Below are 21,201 nucleotides of genomic sequence, written 5' to 3' on the forward strand. Positions count from 1 at the left end.
TTGCTTACCTGTTCTTCCTGCAGCGAATTGTGAAAGTAAGAAAGAAAAGCACCAGAAGTAATCCACAGCTGAGAAAAGTCCAAACAACCCCCAAGAGGGCGGGAGACAGCGGAGAGACATCTGCACCGCTGTGTTGTGAGTCAATCTGGAGGTGCATAAAAAAGAAAGAAGAAGAAGCTGTTAAGAATGAAGGATGGTCGGGGCGGTGGTGGCGCACGCCTTTAATCCCAGCACTCGGGAGGCAGAGGCAGGTGGATCTTTGTGAGTTCAAGGCTGGCTTGATCTACCTGGCAAGTTCCAGGACAGCCAGGGCTACACAGAGAAACCTTGTCTCGAAAAACAAAATAAAACAAGAATGAAGGCTCTTGAGAAAGTGCAAAGCTGAGAGATGCTTGTTCTACATGGGCAATTCCTCTTCTACCACCCCATCCCCACCACCACCCGCATGCCCAGCACACCATCTCCACCACCATCCACATCACCATTTCCACCCACATCCTCTCCACCACTCCCATTCGCTCCACCATCCCCATCACTCTCCCCCGACCAGCCCCACCCTCACCACCCCCACCCCCACCCCCACTCCCATACATGAGTAGCACTGACGCCCATGGCTGCTCACTTACAAGGGTTGTCTTGCAAAGATCATGGAGGGGTCTCCGATCCAGCTCCTGGTCAGGAAAACTGTCACAGAATTCAGAGCAGTTGATTTCCAGCTCCATGTCACCACATGCCCCCTCCACGGGCGCCTACTCAGTTGCGGCTACTCCCTGGCAAAGATGCAGAAACAACTGAAGTTTTTCCTTCAGAGGCCCCATCTCAGAGCTGCCGCCAGACTCCAAACCCAGGGTCGAAGAGGGATTCCAGTAGAAGCGAGGGACGTTTCAGTTAGGATCTTTCAGTAGTCATATTTGAACACCAGACATTCTTCAGCTGGCCCCTTGCTGCCAGCGGCTACCACGTGATCGAGAGTGGGCATCTCAGGTCACACATGGTGTTGATTCCACTTCACCACCAGAGGGCACTCAGCGCTCCACGCACTCCCACACTGGGCCCTGCAGGAAAGCAAGTAGGCCAGCTGACAAACATGCACACACAGGTTTACAATACATTTACTATCTTAATTATATGTCGTCACATTCTATTATGTGTCGTTCTCTGCTTATAAATATCACAACATTCTAAGATAGAAAATACTCTAATAAATACATTAAACTCATTGTAATGAGTACTTTAGAAACAGAGATAAAGTATGTTTAATAATTTCTAGGTAAAAAAAGAAATCTCTTCACTCTCCAGAATCTTATTACTAAGCTCTTTAAAAAAACTTCATTTTTGACTTATGAGTCATATCTTCCCCCTTTCCCTCCTCAAAGTTCGTGTCCTAGGATCTTTCCACATAGCTCTTGCCTTTGCCTTCTTCCTTCCTTCCTTCCTTCCTTTCTTTCTTTCTTTTTGTTTTTGTTTTTCGAGACAGGGTTTTTCTGTAGCTTTGGAGCTTGCCCTGGAACTAGCTCTTGTAGACCAGGCTGGCTTCGAACTCACAGAGATCCCTTTGCCTCTGCCTCCCGAGTGCTGGGACTAAAGGCGTGCGCCACCATTGCACAGCTAGCTCTTGGCTTCAGCTGTTTCAGTCTAGGTGGTTCCGGGCTGAGTACCCATGTTGTCTCTCTGTATTAATTATCTTGTAGCTATTTGCTCTTGTCTCTCAGTGTGTGGAGGAGGAGTCTTCCATGTCCAGACAGCTGAGTTGCCCTGAGCTTGGCTTGGTTTTTAAATTGTCAGAGGTGCAATGGGCTTGTCAGGTTCTAGGGAAGGGACTGAGAAATGGGCTGAGGAAGGCGTCACTTCTCTCAGAAGATGTTTGTAATAAGAATAGTGTGATCTTCAGAGAAGGAAAGCCAGACATCTCAGGGCTTGGAATGCCGAGCTAGGTGAACAGGAGCTGGAAGCCAGTCTGGCTACAAAGATAGAAGAGGAGGAGGGGTGGGGTGGTAGAGAGAGGAAGGGGAGGCATATGTGGTCCATGGGTTACAGATTGGATATGCCTGAGTCCCACCCTTGCTTTTGAAAACCAATCCATCCTTTACGAGAGAGAACCAACCTGGGGACAGTGGAGGACCTTATGAGGGAGCCATTTCCAATTGGTGCTTTTGAAAGTGCCCCGCCAGTACAGGGTTCTCTGTGGAGGAGACTTGGGACAAATATTAATTACTACTAATCCGTAGTCAAGGAACACTAGACCCATGATTAAGGCAAAACAATGGTGACAGGTGCAGAGTGTCATCTTTGGAGTCCGTGTGCTTAGACATGGACAATACAGCACCAGGTGTTGCCCGGTCACTGGCCTCCACTGTGCTTCTGAATTATTTACCAGCTTCATGGCAGAGCAATCACGAGAAAACTGAAGTCCACTGTCTCCCATCAAGCATTTGGATTCTTTTGTGGTCTGAGCAGATGACTGGATAAGAAGCAAACAAGGCATGGCTACTCATATTCTAATTTTGTTAGAATTACAACTGAAAAGACTCTTATTTTAGACATCCCCTTCTGAGCAAAGTCACAAATCACAGAGCAGATTACACTGTGGCAGTCTGAAAGGAGATGTGTTTTCATGTTGCCTTTCCCACCATTCTGGAAAGCGAAAGACGTGTCTTCCTGGCTTGACAATCTTTTGTTGTCTGGACCATTCCGTGACTGTAGGATGCTCTGTGGAATGCCTGGCACTCTCCTCCCTCTGGACCATTCCGTGACTGTAGGATGCTCCGTGGAATGCCTGGCACTCTCCTCCCTCTGGGCCATTCCGTGACTGTAGGATGCTCCGTGGAATGCCTGACACTCTCCTCCCTCTGGACCATTCCGTGACTGTAGGATGCTCCGTGGCGTGCCTGGCACTCTCCTCCCTCTGGGCCATTCCGTGACTGTAGGATGCTCCGTGGCGTGCCTGGCACTCTCCTCCCTCTGGACCATTCCGTGACTGTAGGATGCTCCGTGGCGTGCCTGGCACTCTCCTCCCTCTGGGCCATTCCGTGACTGTAGGATGCTCCGTGGAATGCCTGGCACTTTCCTCCCAGCTCCAACAACCACACATCTCCAACAACCACACATCTCGAGTCATTGCCCGCTGTCCCCAGCATGTGAAACTGAGACTTCCAGGTTAGAGATATATGATACATTACATACTCAAGAAAGCTTTTGGAGTTGAGTCTTGAGAAACCCTTCTTTTGGCCCATGAATACCCAGTTCAGGAACCTTATGTAGGACAAGATTAGATTGCCATATGGGGCAGGCATGCAATCCCAAAGACGGCACTTAGTTACAGAAATTCACAAAGGAACCTATCACAGGTGAATCTCTCAGGGTTGACAAACTCCTAGATCCAAGTTCTGAAACATTGGAGGACTTGACCATTGAAAAGGGAACAATTGAAAGGTTATAGTGTTGGCTGACTAGGGAGAAGCCTCAGATCTCATGGTTCAAGGTGTAAAGTCTGCCACACCCTTGCTAAGACAAATCCACCCCCACATCCCCATACATAATGTTCCCATGGGGAACTAGTTAATTTTATGCACAGCAGCAGACCCAAGGCCTTTTATCAGTCACTATAGAATTCTTTTCTAAAACGGTGTTTTATGGGGCTTTTAGTGGTCTTATATCCTATTTATTAACCTAGTTATTCAATTTTTATTATAAATAATCTTATTTATTTCTGGTCATTGAAAAGTTGGTCACATGACCACCATTTACTAACAAGTTATTTTGCAATTCATAGAACTTCTGCTACTGCCCAGGAAGAATTAACCACTGTGAGAACTGCTTTCCTCCGTTAAACAACTTAGAAACCAGACAAAACGTATGAAGCAATGCTTTTTTCAGACATTAGGCAACAGATCATAGGGCTTTGGTTCCTAAGAGACATTCCGCCTGAAGGCAAATTCTGGACTGGGGCACCAGGAGGGAAAACCAATCCAAACAGAAGCTAGATGTTTTGCTAAGAGAAAGAAAGAAAGAAAGAAAAAAAGAAAGAAAGAAAGAAAGAAAGGGGAAAGGAGGAGGAGGAGGAGGAGGAGGGAGGGAGGGAGAGAGAGAGGGAGGGAAAGAGAAAGAAAAAGCTGGGAGTTTAGGGTTGTTGAGGTGGCTGGAATCTATAAAATAGAGTATTGGAACAGGGAAGGTATAGAGAGGAGGAAAGAGAGAGAAGGTGCTTAGGGGATCCACAGGGAGCCTGAGGCTTTCATGGTCTCTGCACAAATGAGAGCAGTGACTATTGGCAGGCAGCAGCTGCACAGCCCCTAGAGCTGCCATCACAGTGTTCCCAGCAGCCGGAGAAGAGAGACTCACAATAGGCAGAACCCTGAAGAGAATCTTCAGGAAAATGACACCATAAGAGTTGAACTAAATTAAGCCAAGTCCAAAGGATGCTGTGGGCCTGCCCTAACAGTGCTTCAAAACAAACAAGCAAACAAACAAAACCAATAACAAGCAAACAAAGAAGCCTACAAAGGACCGGAGCAATCCTTAGAGTGTTCAGCCATCTCAAGAACACAACCCAGTTTTTTCTCAGCATCACAACAGGATCTAACAGTTAGCAACATGAATTAGAAATGTCTATCACCCAAGAGCTGGAGACACGGTTCAGCTATAAAATGCTTGCTGGCAAGCATAAGGGCATGGGTTCAATCCCCAGCATCCATGATTTTTAAAAAAGCCTAACAGGGCGATGTACACTTGCAATCCCAGCACTGGGGAGGCAGAGACAGGAAGAGCCCGTATAGCTGGATTAGTGAGAATAAAGTCAAGGAGAGATCCTGTCTCAAAAAATAAAGTGGATGACAACTGGAGGAGACAAGCTACTTCAACCTCTGGCCTCTCAAGTGCATGCACACATGTATCTAAATATGCATGTGCAACCCACGTGCACATAGAGATGATCATGTAGATATGCGCACACATGCAACATCCGATAAATATGCCAGGCACTGAAAGATTCCAAATGAATATGACTCACAAATATAAAAGATTTAAAATAGTTTGATGGAAACAGATAACAGAAATGATGCAGCTAGCACATAGAGGCCTTAAAACAACCGTTGTACATCGCTACGAGAACAGAAAGCCAAACACGAGAAGGGCCAGGAAACGAAGATACGAAGAGCTGGACGGAGCTCCCTCAGATAAAAATAGAGTACCTGGAACAAAATACCCTAGATTAAATACTTTAGAGAGAAATACGGGTTACCTTCAAGACTCAGCAAGAGAGATTCTTGAAGATGAAGCGTAGGGGGAGAATGGCCAACAAAAATAAGCACAGAGATGATAGGGAGTGTCCAATACACACCTAATGGGGTTCCAAGTGGGGAGGGTAGAAAACAGTTTGAAAGAAGTAACAACCTTGTCTAAAAATTTCAGGCTGAGAAAAATATGAGAACTGGGTTCTATAAGCAGTTGATGGCTTCTGGAGGATGGAGAGGATGGAGAGGACGGAGAGGGTGAAGAGGACGGAGAGGACGGAGAGGGTGAAGAGGACGGAGAGGGTGGAGAGGACGGAGAGGGTGGAGAGGACGGAGAGGCTGAAGAGGACGGAGAGGGTGGAGAGGACGGAGAGGATGGAGAGGACGGAGAGGATGGAGAGGATGGAGAGGGTGAAGAGGACGGAGAGGGTGGAGAGGACGGAGAGGGTGGAGAGGACGGAGATGGTGAAGAGGACGGAGAGGACGGAGAGGATGGAGAGGATGGAGGGGATGAAGAGGAGAGGATGGAGAGGACGGAGAGGATGGAGAGGGTGGAGGATGAAGAGGATGGTGAGGATGGAGAGGATGGAGAGGATGAAGAGGAGAGGATGGAGAGGGATTTTTGTTTGTTTGTTTTTAAGATGTGGCCCTGGTAGATGGGCCTTGCTCCAATAGATTGCCCCATGCCTATGTATAGCAGCACAACTTGAAGTCAGTGGGATATATCTGTATCTCTATCCACCCGTCTGTCTGTCTGTCTGTCTGCACGTGTGTGCACATAAAGTGTCCAGTGAAGATGGGAGTTGGGTGGATCTGGTAGGCGTTGGGGGAAGGAATGAAAGTGAACATTATCAAGATACTTTGTAAGCATATGTGAAACTCTAAGAATTTTATAAAAATATATTTAAAGAAAGAAATGACAGAAGAAGGTCTTTTTTGCCAAAGAATGATTCCAGATGTAAATGTGGACCTAAGCCAAGGAATCTAGAGCGGTAACAAGGTAAATTTAATTGTGTGGCCATTTTCTCCAGATTAAAACACGGAGGCACAGGGAGACTCACAGGCTTGTGAAACTCACAAGAGACTTAGAAGAATCAGGAGGCTCAAGAAACTTACAAGACTCACTGGAGGGAAACGGACTAAGAAGGCTTGTCCCTCAGGTTGTGTAAGCAGTTGCCTGCATTGGGCAGGGAACTCCAGGATACAGGTTTCGTGACTTGCCACCCATGCTGGGTTGGGCTTTGCTTCAGCTGCCAAAGTGTTGCCTTGCTCAAGGTAACCTGATAGCTCTTTTGTCCTCCAAAGTGGGTTTAGACAGAAGTCTTAACTTGATCAGTTACTGCCCTCTCTTTCTGGGGGTGAACAGAAATAGTCTCCTCAGGAAAAAATCAAAACAATGGGGGGAAGATTTTATTATTTTGAAAGTTATATCTATAGGTCTATTTGTGTTGGAAAACATGCAAGTGTTGAATTGTCCTTTATGTTCAAATCATATACATTTTTATGTCTCAAACACAAGCTCTTTGGATTATATTCTCACCTCCAATTGAGTAGGACCCCGCCTTACTAACAGTAAAATGGAACCGTGGCAGGCCTGGGAACTCAGGCCAGGTGAAGGGCTCGCCTAGTACGTTCTGGGCTTGGGGTTTGATTGCCAGCACCATACAATACAACACAACAGACCAACTTGAATCATGACGGTGCTCCAGAGCTAGGAAACAAGGGTGTGAATGTTCACAGATCCCTGTGATGATGCATTCTGTTTCTCTAGGATGTTATTGCTGCCAGTATGCAGACGGGATGCTGGCCTGGATTCCCAAAGGTTCCAGTCAAAGTATGCACAGAGGCCAGAAGAGAGCATCCGATGCCCATGTTCTGGAGTTACAGAGCACTGTGAGCTGTCATGGAAGCACTAGGAACTGAACCCTGGTCCTCTACAAGAGCATCAAGAGTTTTTACCTTCTGCGTCATCTCTCTAGTCCCATAAGCAGTAATTTTTATAAACAGTGAGTCATCTAAACAAAGACAATACTGTAATGTCTGTCCCTGGGCCAACTTACCCCTCCATCCAGTATGTGGAGTTTGGCTTCCCTTCTCCTATTTTGAGATTAATTAATCAATTAATTAGTCCATTAATGGCACTGTGATAGACATAGCTTGGTCTCAATTTAAGCTCCAGCTTCATAATACTCTAATAGTAGTATCTCAGGACAGGATTTCTCCAGTTCTTAGCTGCCTGCTCAATGAAACAGGAATATATGCTTCATGGGATTGCTGATGATTAAATCAGGTCACATGTGGTACATCTGCAAAGGCAATGATCCTACTGTATCTTCAGTGAATGTCAACTTCTTTCTTTTCCACCATCTAGAAGGGTCATCTATACAGAACATGAGTGTACACAGAACCAACGTTATCCACCCATTCATATTGTTTCCCTGAATATCTGTAGTTAAAATTTGTGGGGCTGGAGAGATGGCTCTGCAGTTAAGAGCACTGGCTGCTCTTCCAGAGGACCTGGGTTCAAGTCCCACCATCTGCATGGCCACTTACAAGTGTTTGTAACTCCAGTTCCAGGGGATCGAACACCTGCATACCAATGCATAGAAAATAAAATAAAATTTTAAAAATCAGCTTTTGTAAGAATAATGAATTACAGAGCTCGAGAGCAGAGATCATATTGTTTAATTCAATGAACAATGATTAACGTTACCTGCTAGCCACTGGTAGGGATGCCCCTGGGAACAAGCCAACCCAAGCTACTCAAACATTTAGCACAGTACCTGTTACACACAGTAGGCAAGCAATACCTACTTGCTGACATGACCCAAAGGTCACTGTAGCAGGCTTTCTTTTGGGCCACCAACCAGCCCCCAAATCATGACACGGAGACTTACTGTTAGTCAAAATGCTAGATCACTTCTTGCTAGCTCTTATAACCTAATTTAACCTGTTCATCTTCATCTACATTTTACCTTGGAACTTTTTACCTTTCTTTCATTCTTTTTTTTAATTGATTTTATTGAGGTATATGTTTTTCTCTGCTCCCCTCCCTTCCTCTTTTTTCTTTCATTATGTATGTTCTACTTTTCCTGCTTTTTCTATGTCTGGCTGGCTGGCAGCTCCCTGGCTGGCTGGTCCCAAGCATGTCCTCTTTCTCCCTCATTCTCTTCTTTTGTTCCCTTTTTACTCTCTTTGCCCCACCTATTCCTCTACAGCCTAGATGTTGGCTGTTCAGCTCTTTATTAGACCAATCAGGTACCTCAGGTAGGCAAGGTGAAACAGCAACACACTTTACATAGTTAAACAAATGCAGCAGAAACAAACGTAACACACCTTTGCCCAGTTACAGTAATACCACACAACAATTCACTAGCTGGGGTGCTGCTGTGTTACTCGGGCACATCTCCCGACTTCAGAGACCTGCCCTGAAGTGTGTGGCTGACTCTCAGGTACATGCCAACACAACCACAAAACCAGCCTGTGAATGTCTGCTGCCTCATACTGGGATCCTGGAGACCCCTTAATATCCCACAGACCGGAATTTGATAATTGAAAAAAACAAAGCATCATACGAAACCCTCACTAACTTTCAGAGTTCCCCTGTTACCTAGTGGCACTTAGCTACTGTTAGGTAAATTGTATGTGCACGAGTTCCATAAAAATGAGTCCACAGATATCAATTAGTGCTCATTAATATGCAATAAAGTTCTCATTTGAAGACTGTTAAGAGCCAAGGATGAACGACACTTGGCTGCTCTCTTTCAGTGAGAAAATTGCTGTGAAGTCCCTGCTGTCATTCCTCGCCAGCCCAACAGTCAGGTGTCCTAACAAATCAAGCTTCTGGCTGCAGGAAAACCAGACAGAACAGCAAGGTGAAGGCTTCAGATTTGGGTTTTGGACAGCGCAGGTTTTACCTCCTGCAGCGGAGACCCTTGTCCCTCTCAGCATTCAGATCGCAGGCTGAGCGGCTCATCAAGTTCCTGGGCACAGTGACCCTAAGCCCCAGGCTAAAGGACATTCGTGAAGATGCTACACAGCCGGGTGAGGGTCACTCTGTTCAAGGGACTGGATGTTCTACTCCACAAACGGATGTGAGGGCCAAAGCCTCTGGGACCCAGGGGCTCATCATGAAAGCCTCGGGCAGGGATAGTTGTAAGATAGCTCTCCCGCTGTCTGTGAGTTCCTGTCTGAACTGGACACTAGATTTCCCTAAACTGTAGTTCAATATTGCTGTGCAGTCCACATCATCACTTGAGTGAGAGCAATTTGAGCTCTTTTAGGAGGAAGACAGAAAATACAGACTATCAATACCCCAGTCACTCTGTAGCCGATTCCTTAACAAGCTATCCTTAATGTAGCTAGGACTTGGGAATTTCTTCTCCTCCCTCCTTCACTTCTTGCTATGTTGCCCTGCCTGACCTTGCCTTCTCACAAATTCTAGGTGATGATGGCTGCTATTGCCTGGGAAATCATCCAATGAGAACCCTGGCTCAGCAAAGGAATACGGGACTCCATCAGAGTACAAATTGCACAAATCGTTGATACAACTCCCTGCAGGCCACTCTGATAAAGATCATGCACACACACGTGTCAAGACACTAGAGTTATTCCCCAGAATCAACTTCAAGGACGTATGATTAAGAAATTAGACACTTAGAAGGTTGTAGGAGCCAGAGGGGATGGAGGTCACCAAGGAAACAAGGCAGACAGCACAACCGACGCACAAGAAACTCACAGAGACTCTGACATTGTGCACAGGGCTTGCACAATTCTGCATCTGATGGGGTCCTAGTGCTGAGAGAAGCGGGAACACCCCCACCTCTAACCCAGAAGCTTTCAGCACCTGATAACTTTCACAAATGAAAAATTGGTTTCCTCCTGGTTGCTCTTAAGGGCAGGCTCCATATCCGGTAGTACCAACACAAAACAAACTGAATGGCATCTTTGGTTCTTTGTCTCATAATATTGTGTCAGGGCTTGTTTATTTATTTATTTACCTTACAGGTCTTTTGTGTATATATCGTGGCTTCTGATTTTGTACTTTAACAGGATTCCCGTGTGTGCAAACGTGTGTGTCTCTGTGTCTCTACATCTGTATATGTTTCTCATGTGCATTTTTTGTTTTGGCTTTTTCTTCTGTTCTATCCTATTCTGACTGGTTTTTCTTTTTCTTTTCTTTTCTTTTTTTTTAAATTTATTTATTTATTAAGGATTTCTGCCTCGTCCCCACAACCGCTTCCCATTTCCCTCCCCCTCCCCCGATCAAGTCCCCCCCCCTCATCTGCTCGAAGAGCAATCAGGGTTCCCTGACCTGTGGGAAGCCCAAGGACTGCCCACCTCTATCCAGGTCTCGTAAGGTGAGCATTCAAACTGCCTAGGCTCCCACAAAGCCAGTACGTGCTGTAGGATCAAAAACCCACTGCAATTGTTCTTGAATTCTCAGTATTCCTCATTGTCCGCTATGTTCAGCTAGTCCGGATTTATCCCATGCTTTTTCAGACCTAGGCCAGCTGGCCTTGGTGAGATCCCAATAGAACATCCCCATTGTCTCAGTGTGTGGGTGCACCCCTCGTGGTCCTGAGTTCCTTGCTCGTGCTCCGTCTCCTTCTGCTCCTGATTTGGACCTTGAGATTTCGGTCCAGTGCTCCCGTGTGGGTCTCTGTCTCTGTCTCCTTTCATCGCCTGATGAAGGTTAATATTCCTGAGGATGCCTATGTGTTTGTCTTTGGATTCACCTTATTTAGCTTCTCTAGGAACATGAATTATAGGCTCAATGTCCTTTATTTATGGCTAGAAACCAAATATGAGTGAGTACATCCCATGTTCCTCTTTTTGGGTCTGGCTTACCTCACTCAGGATAGTGTTTTCTATTTCCATCCATTTGTATGCAAAATTCAAGAAGTCCTTGTTTTTTACTGCTGAGTAATACTCTAATATGTATATATTCCATACTTTCTTCATCCATTCTTCCGTTGAAGGGCATCTAGGTTGTTTCCAGGTTCTGGCTATTACAAACAATGCTGCCATGAACATAGTTGAGCATATACTTTTGTTGTATGATAGGGCCTCTCTTGGGTATATTCCCAAGAGTGGTATTGCTGGATCCAGGGGTAGGTTGATCCCGAATTTCCTGAGAAACCGAAACACTGCTTTCCAGAGTGGTTGCACAAGTTCGCATTCCCACCAGCAATGGGTGAGTGTACCCCTTTCTCCACAACCTCTCCAGCAAAGGCTATCATTGGTGTTTTTTATTTTAGCCATTCTGACAGGTGTAAGGTGGTATCTTAAAGTTGTCTTGATTTGCATTTCCCTGATCGCTAAGGAAGTTGAGCATGACCTTAAGTGTCTTTTGGCCATTTGAAGTTCTTCTGTTGAGAATTCTCTGTTCAGATCAGTGCCCCAATTTATAATTGGGTTGATTAGCCTTTTACGGTCTAGTTTCTTGAGTTCTTTATATATTTTGGAGATCAAACCTTTGTCAGTTGCAGGGTTGGTGAAGATCTTCTCCCAGTCAGTGGGTTGTCTTTTTGTCTTAGTGACAGTGTCCTTTGCTTTACAGAAGCTTCTCAGCCTCAGGAAGTCCCATTTATTCAATGATGCCCTTAGTGTCTGTGCTGCTGGGGTTATACATAGGAAGTGGTCTCCTGTGCCCATGTGCTGTAGAGTACTTCCCACTTTCTCTTCTATCAGGTTCAGTGTGTTCGGACTGATATTGAGGTCTTTAATCCATTTGGATTTGAGTTTTGTGCATGGTGATAGATATGGATCTATTTTCATTCTTCTACAGATTGACATCCAGTTTTGCCAGCACCATTTGTTGAAGATGCTCTCTTTTTTCCATTGTATACTTTTAGCTCCTTTATCGAAGATCAGGTGTTCATAGGTTTGTGGGTTAATGTCAGGGTCTTCTATTCGATTCCATTGGTCGACTTCTCTGTTTTTATGCCAATACCAAGCTGTTTTCAATACTGTAGCTCTGTAATAGAGTTTGAAGTCAGGGATGGTAATGCCTCCAGACAATCCTTTATTGTATAAGATTGTTTTGGCTATCCTGGGTTTTTTGTTTTTCCATATAAAGTTGATTATTGTCTTCTCCAGATCTGTGAAGAATTTTGATGGGGTTTTGATGGGGATTGCATTGAATCTATAGATTGCTTTTGGTAGAATTGCCATTTTTACTATGTTGATCCTCCCAATCCAAGAGCAAGGGAGGTCTTTCCATTTTCTGGTGTCTTCTTCAATTTCTTTCTTCAAAGACTTATAGTTCTTGTCAAGTAGATCTTTCACTTCCTTGGTCAGGATTACCCCAAGGTATTTTATGCTATTTGTGGCTATCGTGAAAGGTGATGCTTCTCTGATTTCCCTCTCTGCTTCCTTATCCTTGATGTATAGGAAGGCAACTGATTTTTTGGAGTTGATCTTGTATCCTGCCACGTTACTAAAGCTGTTTATCAGCTGTAGGAGTTCTTTGGTAGAATTTTTGGGGTCGCTTATGTACACTATCATATCATCTGCAAATAATGAAAGCTTAACTTCTTCCTTTCCAATACGAATCCCCTTGATCTCCTTATGTTGTCTTATTGCTATTGCTAGAATTTCAAGCACTATATTGAAGAGGTATGGAGAGAGTGGACATCCTTGTCGTGTTCCTGATTTTAGTGGGATGGCTTTGAGTTTTTCTCCGTTTAATTTAATGTTAGCTGTTGGCTTGCTGTAAATAGCTTTTATTATATTTAGGTAGGACCCTTGTATCCCTATTCTCTCCAAGACCTTTATCATAAAGGGGTGTTGAATTTTGTCGAATGCTTTTTCAGCATCTAGTGAAATGATCATATGGTTTTTTTCTTTCAGTTTATTTATATGGTGGATTACATTGATAGATTTGCATATGTTGAACCAGCCCTGCATCTCTGGGATGAAGCCTACTTGATCATAATGGATAATTTTTCTTATGTGTTCTTGGATTCGGTTTGCCAGTATTTTATTGAAAATTTTTGCGTCGATGTTCATGAGTGAGATCGGTCTGTAATTCTCTTTCTTGGTTGGGTCTTTTTGTGGTTTTGGTATCAGGGTAACTGTAGCTTCATAAAAGGAATTTGGCAATGACTCTTCTGATTCTATATTGTGAAATACATTAAGGAGTATAGGTATTAGTTCTTCTTGGAAGTTCTGGTAGAATTCTGCATTGAAACCATCTGGTCCTGGGCTTTTTTTCGAAGGGAGATTTTTGATAACCATTTCTAATTCTTCGCGAGAAACCGGTCTATTTAGATCATTCACCTGGTCTTGGTTTAGCTTTGGTATATGATACTTATTTAAAAAAATGTCCATTTCTTTTGTATTTTCCAGTTTTGTGGCATACAGGCTTTTGTAGTAAGATCTAATGATTCTCTGAATTTCCTCTGTGTCTGTGGTTATGTCCCCTTTTCATTTTTGATCTTATTTATTTGCGTGCTCTCTCTCTGTCGTTTAATTAGTTTGGATAGGGGTTTGTCGATCTTGTTGATTTTCTCCAAGAACCAGCTTTTTGTTTCATTGATTCTTTGGACTGTTTTCTGTGTTTCTATTTTGTTGATTTCAGCCCTCAGTTTTATTATTTCCAGTCTTCTACTTCTCCTGGGCGCGTCTGCTTCTTTTTTTTCTAGAGCTTTCAGGTGTGTTTTTAAGTCCCCAATGTATGCATTCTCCGTTTTCTTTAAGTGGGCACTTAGTGCTATGAACTTTCCTCTTAGCACTGCTTTCATTGTGTCCCATAGGTTTGAGTATGTTGTCCCTTTATTTTCATTAAATTCAAGGAAGACTTTAATTTCTTTCTTGATTTCTTCCTTGACCCAGGTGTGGTTCAGTAGTTGACTGTTCAGTTTCCATGAGTTTGTCGGTTGCTCAGGGGTCGCGTAACTAGTTAGCATGCCAGAGTCTCGTTCGTTATCGGAATTAACCAGACAAATCGCTCCACCAACTAAGAACGGCCATGCACCACCACCCACGGAATCGAGAAAGAGCTATCGATCTGTCAATCCTGTCCGTGTCCGGGCCGGGTGAGGTTTCCCGTGTTGAGTCAAATTAAGCCGCAGGCTCCACTCCTGGTGGTGCCCTTCCGTCAATTCCTTTAAGTTTCAGCTTTGCAACCATACTCCCCCCGGAACCCAAAGACTTTGGTTTCCCGGGGGCTGCCCGGCGGGTCATGGGAATAACGCCGCTGCATCACCAGTCGGCATCGTTTATGGTCGGAACTACGACGGTATCTGATCGTCTTCGAACCTCCGACTTTCGTTCTTGATTAATGAAAACATTCTTGGCAAATGCTTTCTTTTCTTTTCTTAATCTTCTTTAGATGCCTGTTTATTTTCTAATGATAGACAGAAACGGTGTGGATCTGGGTAGGAGGGGAGGCGGGGAAGAACTGGGAAGAGTTTAGGAAAGGGAAATGTAATCATTCTGATTAGAGAATTAAAAGTATGAACAAAATGAAAATTGTATGAAAAATGTATTTTCAATAAAAGAGAAAAATTCATCCAATCCTTCATCACTCAAGTCATGATTCTTAAATGCTCTCAGTCATACTTAAGAAGGTATGAACGCTTTCCTGGAGAAAACAGACTCTGTAGTAATTCCCCCCCCCTCCCCTCTCTCTGATTTTCAAGACTGGGTCTTTCTGTGTAACAGTCCTAGCTGTCCAGGAACTCACTCTGTAGACCAGGCTGGGCCCTGAACTCACAGAGATCCACCTGCCTCTGTCTAACAAGTGTTGGGGTTAAAGGTGTGCGCCACCACCACCCAACTTACATTGTTTTCTTTTGTTTTTTTTTTTTGAGATGGGGGTCTCACTCTGTAGACCTGGCTGTCCTAGAACTCGTTATGTAGACTAGGCTATCCTTGCCCTCACAGACACTCTCCTACTTCAGCCTCCCGGGTGCAGGGATTAAAGGTGTGTGCTGTCATACCCAGCTAGTTTGTGTTCATGTGATTTCTGTGAGTATATAGGCTTGTGTACATGCCTGTGCATGTGTGTTTGAGTACATGTGGAGGGTGAAAGTCAGATCTAGCATCTTCCTCTACTAGACCTCACCTTTTTTTTTTTTTGAAACATGGTAAACCCAGGACTTACTGGCTGACTAGCCGGCTTGGTCAGCAAGCTCCAGAGTTCTTCCAGCATAGTCTACCCCAGCCAAGGGTTACAGATGCATGCCATCATTCCTGACTTTCCTGAGGGTCTGAAGTCGGGCTCTCATGCTTGTGTGCTGGATGCTGCAGCCACCGAGCGATCTCTCCAGTCCTTGACTAATTCTTTGATTCATAAGTTATTTGGGAAGCATGTTATTTTATTATCAAATGTTTATAGATTGTTTATTGATTTCTCAATTCTACCACGTTCAAAAACATGTTCGAATAACTTCAATCTCTTTAATCTTATTGAGTCTTTGTGCTACGATAGAATGCAACATATGGTCTGTGTTGACCATATGTTCCATTTATACTTAAACATATATTCCATTTATACTTAAACATATATCCCATTTATACTTAAAAAGTGAGGTGGCTTAACTGAGAACCACCCCTATAGGCTCATATAATTGAATACTTGATTCATTATGGAACTTTATGTATGTATCATGAGGTGTGGCCTTGTTGGAGGAGATGTGTTTCTGGGGGTGGGCTTTGAGACTTCAAACACCCACCCTAGTCCCAGTTAGCACTCTCTCTGCCTCCTGCTTATGCATCAGATGTGAGCTCTCAGCCACTGTTCTAGCACCATGCCTGCCTACCTGCTGCCGTAAAGGTCACAGACTCTAACCTTCTGGAGCTGCGACCCCAAATTAAATACTTTCTTTTATAAGCAGTCTTGGTCATGTGTAGACAGAGGCTGCTCATTCGTTTCCCAGCCACTCATACTCAAATAATCACACAGAAACTATATTAATTACAACACTCTTTGGCCAATGACTCAGGCATATTTCTAGCTAGCTCTTACATCTTGAATTAACCCATTTCTGTTCATCTGTGTATCACCACGAGGCTGTGGCTTACTGGGTAAGGTTTTGATTGGCGTCTTTCTCCTTCAGCAGCTACATGACTTCTCTCTGACTTCATCTACTCTTTATATCTATCTCTTCCAGCCTGGCTATATTGCCCTGCTCCAGGCTGAAGCAGCTTGTTTATTAACCAATGGTTGCATATAGAGGGGAATCCCACATCAGTCATGGTGTTTTGTCAGACAACTCAAAAGTAACTAGGCCGAAAAGAATGTCTGTTTTCCTATTGTTGGGTAGTAGGTCACCTAAAGACCAACAGGGTGAAGTAGGTTTCTTACGTTGCTATCTTTGATAGTCTTAATTATTTTTGTTGTCTTGTTTATCACACTGTTAGGCCTGAGGTGTCCTGAGAAACTCTCTGACGCCTTCTCCATGCTTCTCTTCTCCAGTATTCTTTCCGGTGAACTCCAGCTGCCTCTCTCCCTAGACTCTCGAAGCAGAGAGCACAAGCTGTCCTTTTCACACTGTGTTCTGGGAGCTCCATTTTGCGTGCCTGTTGTTTTATTTTGCTGAATCTCATGAACTATGTTTTAGCACATAGATGCCCTAGATAGTTTTCCTTCCTCAAAGGAAAATGGAAATGGCTTCTGCGGGGGCTAAAATAAGAACAGTTTCTCCTGATCAGCGACTGGCTGAGCGTTCATATTGTACAAGACTTCTTCTGTCTCCCCAACTGTGCAGCCACAATCCTTCAGGAACCCCAGAAAATAGTTAGGGTGCTTTTCAAGCTCTTCCATTTTGGTAGGATCTGAACCTCATTTTTATCTTCAAATAGGAGGGCTGGAGAGATGGCTCAGCAATTAAGAGTACTGGCTGCTCTTCCAGAAGAATCTAGGTTCAATTCCCCGCACCCACGTGCTAGCTAACATCTATAATTTCAGTTCCAGGGACTCTGACACCCTCTTCTGGCTTCAGTGGGTACTACATCAATGTGGTCCGTAGACACACATGCAGGCAAAACACCCATGCCCTTAAAACTTTTTTTTTTGTTTTTTTGTTTTTTTTGTTTTTCGAGACAGGGTTGCTCTGTAGCTTTGGTGCCTGTCCTTGAACTAGCTCTTGTAGACCAGGCTGGCCTCGAACTCCCAGAGATCCGCCTGCCTCTGCCTCCCGAGTGCTGGGATTAAAGGCGTGCGCCACCACTGCCCGGCACTTTTTTAAAAACATTAAAAACAATACAAGTAGTTCTGATTAGCCTCTCAGCTTTTTAATTTTTTAATATTTATTTTTGTTATGTGTATGTCTGTGTCTCTGTGTGAGTATGTGTGCATGAGTGCATCTGATTCCTCTGGAGCTGGAGTGACAGGTGCCTGTGAGCTGCCTAGCACAAGTGCTGGGAATTCAATTCTCGTGCTGGGAATTCAATTCTCGTCCTTGGAAAGAGCAATACTCTTGACCTCTGAACAATTGCTCCAATCCCCTCAGCCACTGCCTGATTTTCTAAACACCCCTTTTGTCTATGCTACTTACAAGGCAGTCCATCCACCACTAGGCTGATGTCACTGTGCCTCTTCCCTTTCGTGAGTGCGGTCTCCCGGGCCCAGCTCCTGTGCCTGTCCTTTCTTCTCAGTCCTATCAGACCACACAATATTCTTCTGATATTCTTCTGAGACCCCTAGCAGCTACTTCATTGTTTATTACTGAACAAGCAGCTCCAGTAAAATGCAGTTTGGAATGCGAGGTATTTAATGAGTTTCTTTCCTCCGTGTGTGTGTGTGTGTGTGTGTGTGTGTGTGTGTGTGTATGTCTTAGCTCTTAAATTCTTAGCTGCTTTAGTATGTCTTCTATGGCTTTGAATAGTTTTTTAAAATATGGCTTTTCTAGATTTTTCTCTATGGAAGCAACAGTCCACTGCCAGTTAGCCTGTGATGTCAGAAGCAGATACTGAGTGCTGGAAATATCTTTAACCTTACTTGTTGTTGTTGTTGTTGTTGTTCACACAACAAAACAGTTTAAAGAACATTTACAGGCTTGTGAGATGGCTCAGTGGGTAAGGGCACCTGTTGCTAAGTCTAAAGCCCTGAGTTCGATCCCTGGGCCCCACATGGTGGAAGGAGACAGCCAAATCCCTCAAGTTGTTCTCTGACCTTGACATGCACACTGTGACATGCAGGTGAGCACACACAAATAAAGAAATGCAATTTAAAAATGAAGGCAACTTTTACCCTATGGGCACAAATGGCAGTACAAATACTATACAACATGACCATCCTTACTATTAACTACAGCATCAATTAAGATACTTAATAGAACTGAGCCAGTTATCTAGGCCAGAGCAGGTCTGAGCCAGTGACCTGGGTTGGAGCGGGCCTGGGACTGCTGAACTCCACAGGAGCAGGACTGAGCCAGTGACCTGGACTGGGGTGGGCCTGAGGCAACAAATCCACAGGAGTAGGACTGAGCTAGCAACCTAGGCCAGAGCAGGACTGAGGCAGTGAACACCACAGGAACAGGATTGAGTCAGCGTCCTGGGATGGAGTGGCCCTGGCCTAGGCCTGGGACAGTGAACATAGGAACTGATCCAGACCAGGAACATTTGCAGAAGCAGGACTGGGCCAGTGACCTAGGCCAGAGTGGACTTGAGTCAGCAAACTCCACAGGAGCAGATACAGGTGCTGAACAAGAGCCAGAGAACACAGCAGGTCTGAGCAGGAATCTGGGACCTTCAAGAGAGTAGACCTGAGGCAGGACTCCTGTGGGTCTGGGTGCGAGTCTGGGACTTCTGAGGGAATAGGCCTGAGCCAGAACCTCTGCAGGTCCAGGCCTTGGTCTGGTACCTCCAAGGGAGTAGGCAGGAACCAGAAACCTCTGCCGGTCTGGGTGTGAGTCTGGGACCTCTGAGGGAGTAGGCCAGACCCAGATTCACATACCTTCAAACACCTGATTTTTGACAAAGAACCAAAAATATAAAATGAAAAAAGAAAGCATATTTAACAAATGGTGCTGGCATACCTGGATATCAACATGTAGAAGAATGAATATAGACCCATATCTATCACCATGCAGAAAACTTAAGTCCAAATGGATCAAAGATTGCAACATAAAGTCAACCACACTGAACCTCATAGAAGAGAATGTGGGAAGTACACTTGAACACTTTGGCACAGGAGACCACTTCCTAAATATAACCCCAGTAGCGCAGACACTGAGAGAAACAATTAATAAGTGGAACCTCCTGAAACTGAAAAGCTTCTGTAAAGCATAAGACATGGTCAACAAGACAAACAACAGCCTACAGAATGGGAAAAGAACTTTACCAACTCCACATAGACAGAGGTCTGATCTCCAAAATATACAAAACATTCAAGAAATTGGTCATCAAAAGAACAAATAATCTAATAAAAAAAATGGAGTTTAGACCTTAACAGAGAACTCTCAACAGAGGAATCTAAAATGGCTGAAAGACACTTAAGGAAATGCTCAACATCCTTAGTCATCAGAGAAATGCAAATCAAAACAACTCTGAGATTCTATCTTACACCTGTAGGAATGGCCAAGATAAAAAACATTGATGACAAGTTATGCTGGAGAGAATGTGGGGTAAAGGAAACACTCCTGCACAGCTGGTGGAAATGCAAGCTGGTACAGTCCCTTTGGATGTCAATATGGCAATTTTTCAGAAAATTAATAAACAACCTTTCTCAAGACACAGAAATACTATTTTTGGGTATATATCCAAAGGATGCTCAACCATGCCACAAGGACATGTGCTTAACTATGTTGAAAGCAGAATTGTTTGTCATAACCAGAATCTGGAATCAACCTAAATGCCCCTCGACTGAAGAATGGATAAGGAAAATGTGGTACATTTACACAATGGAGTACTACACAGCAGAAAAATAATAACGACATCTTGAAATTTTCAGGCAAATGGATGGAGCTAGAAAACATCATACTGAGTGAGGTAACCCAGATCCAGAAAGACAATGTATCATATGTATTCACTCATAAGTGGTTTTTAAACAAAAACCAAAAGCAAAGAAAACCAGCCAACAAATCACAATCCCACAGATTCTAGACAACAAATGAGGACTCTAAGAGAGACATAAATAGATCTAATCTACATGGGAAGTAGAAAAAGACAAGATCTCCTGAGTAAATTTGGAGCATGGGGACCATGGGAGAAGATTCAAGGGAACAGGAGAGGCAGAGAGGGGAGCAGAGAAAAATGTAGAGCTCAATTAAAATCAATAAAAGTATATAAAGAGAAAAATCAAAAGTACAATAAATAAGATAAAAACTGTATTAAATTTAAAGAAGATTTTTAATAGAGTCAGATGATGGTGGTGCACACCTTAATTCAGTACTCAGGAGGCAGATGAATTTCTGTAAGTTTGAGGCTAGCCTGGTCTACAGAGTGAGTTTCAGGACAGCCCAGGCTCCATAAAGAAACCCTTTCCATAAAGAAAAACCAAGAAAAAAAAAGATACAGAATAGAATCCTTAAGTTATAAAAGACATACTTACTAATTTTATTATTATCATAGAGTACATACTTGAAAATTAAAAGTTTATATAAAATATATTTTAACATAAAAGTTGATGTTTATGTGAAAACTAGCTTTAAACATTTGTTTTAGAAATTAGTTGTAATAATTTCTATTCTGTTTCTGTTATTTTAGTGTTCAGTCTGGGGTTCTGAAATCTACTCTGAAGCTGCTAAGCCCAAACTGCAGCCTCTGGAAGCAGTTTTTTTTCTGTAGCAGCCTACAGAAGTGTTCCCAGGAAACTGCCGGGGATACGCCTTAATCGGTAACGTTAGCATTTTAAGTGCGGACTAAGGTTAGCACATGTCTGCTCGCTTACAGGCCCTCGTCCACATGCCGCCTTCACTGGGGATTTAAACATCTCCTATTTTGCTGTTGCCTGGCTCTTGCTAACTTGTGCTCAGCAGCCTCCCTCAAGGGCCTTCTGCTGTTGTCGCCATCTCTGGTA

The 21,201-nt window shown here is 43.9% G+C and overlaps 1 protein-coding gene across 1 annotated transcript in view; it reads right to left on the reverse strand.

Annotated features, from left to right (window-relative positions):
* Gpr156 (G protein-coupled receptor 156) overlaps positions 1-21,201 on the reverse strand; it is an 86,630-nt gene that overhangs the window by 54,653 nt on the left and 10,776 nt on the right. The window contains exons 2-3 of the mRNA XM_041673210.1: positions 627-1,055; positions 9-145 (exon numbers count right to left, since the gene is read on the reverse strand). Coding sequence (XP_041529144.1) covers positions 9-145; positions 627-722 — 233 coding nt within the window. The 5' untranslated portion in view covers positions 723-1,055. The remainder of the gene's footprint in view (positions 1-8; positions 146-626; positions 1,056-21,201) is intronic.

This window comes from Microtus oregoni, unplaced genomic scaffold (genome assembly GCF_018167655.1).
Source record: "Microtus oregoni isolate MIOR12 unplaced genomic scaffold, Mior012 000023F_ref0000262, whole genome shotgun sequence".
Taxonomy (NCBI): domain Eukaryota; kingdom Metazoa; phylum Chordata; class Mammalia; order Rodentia; family Cricetidae; genus Microtus; species Microtus oregoni.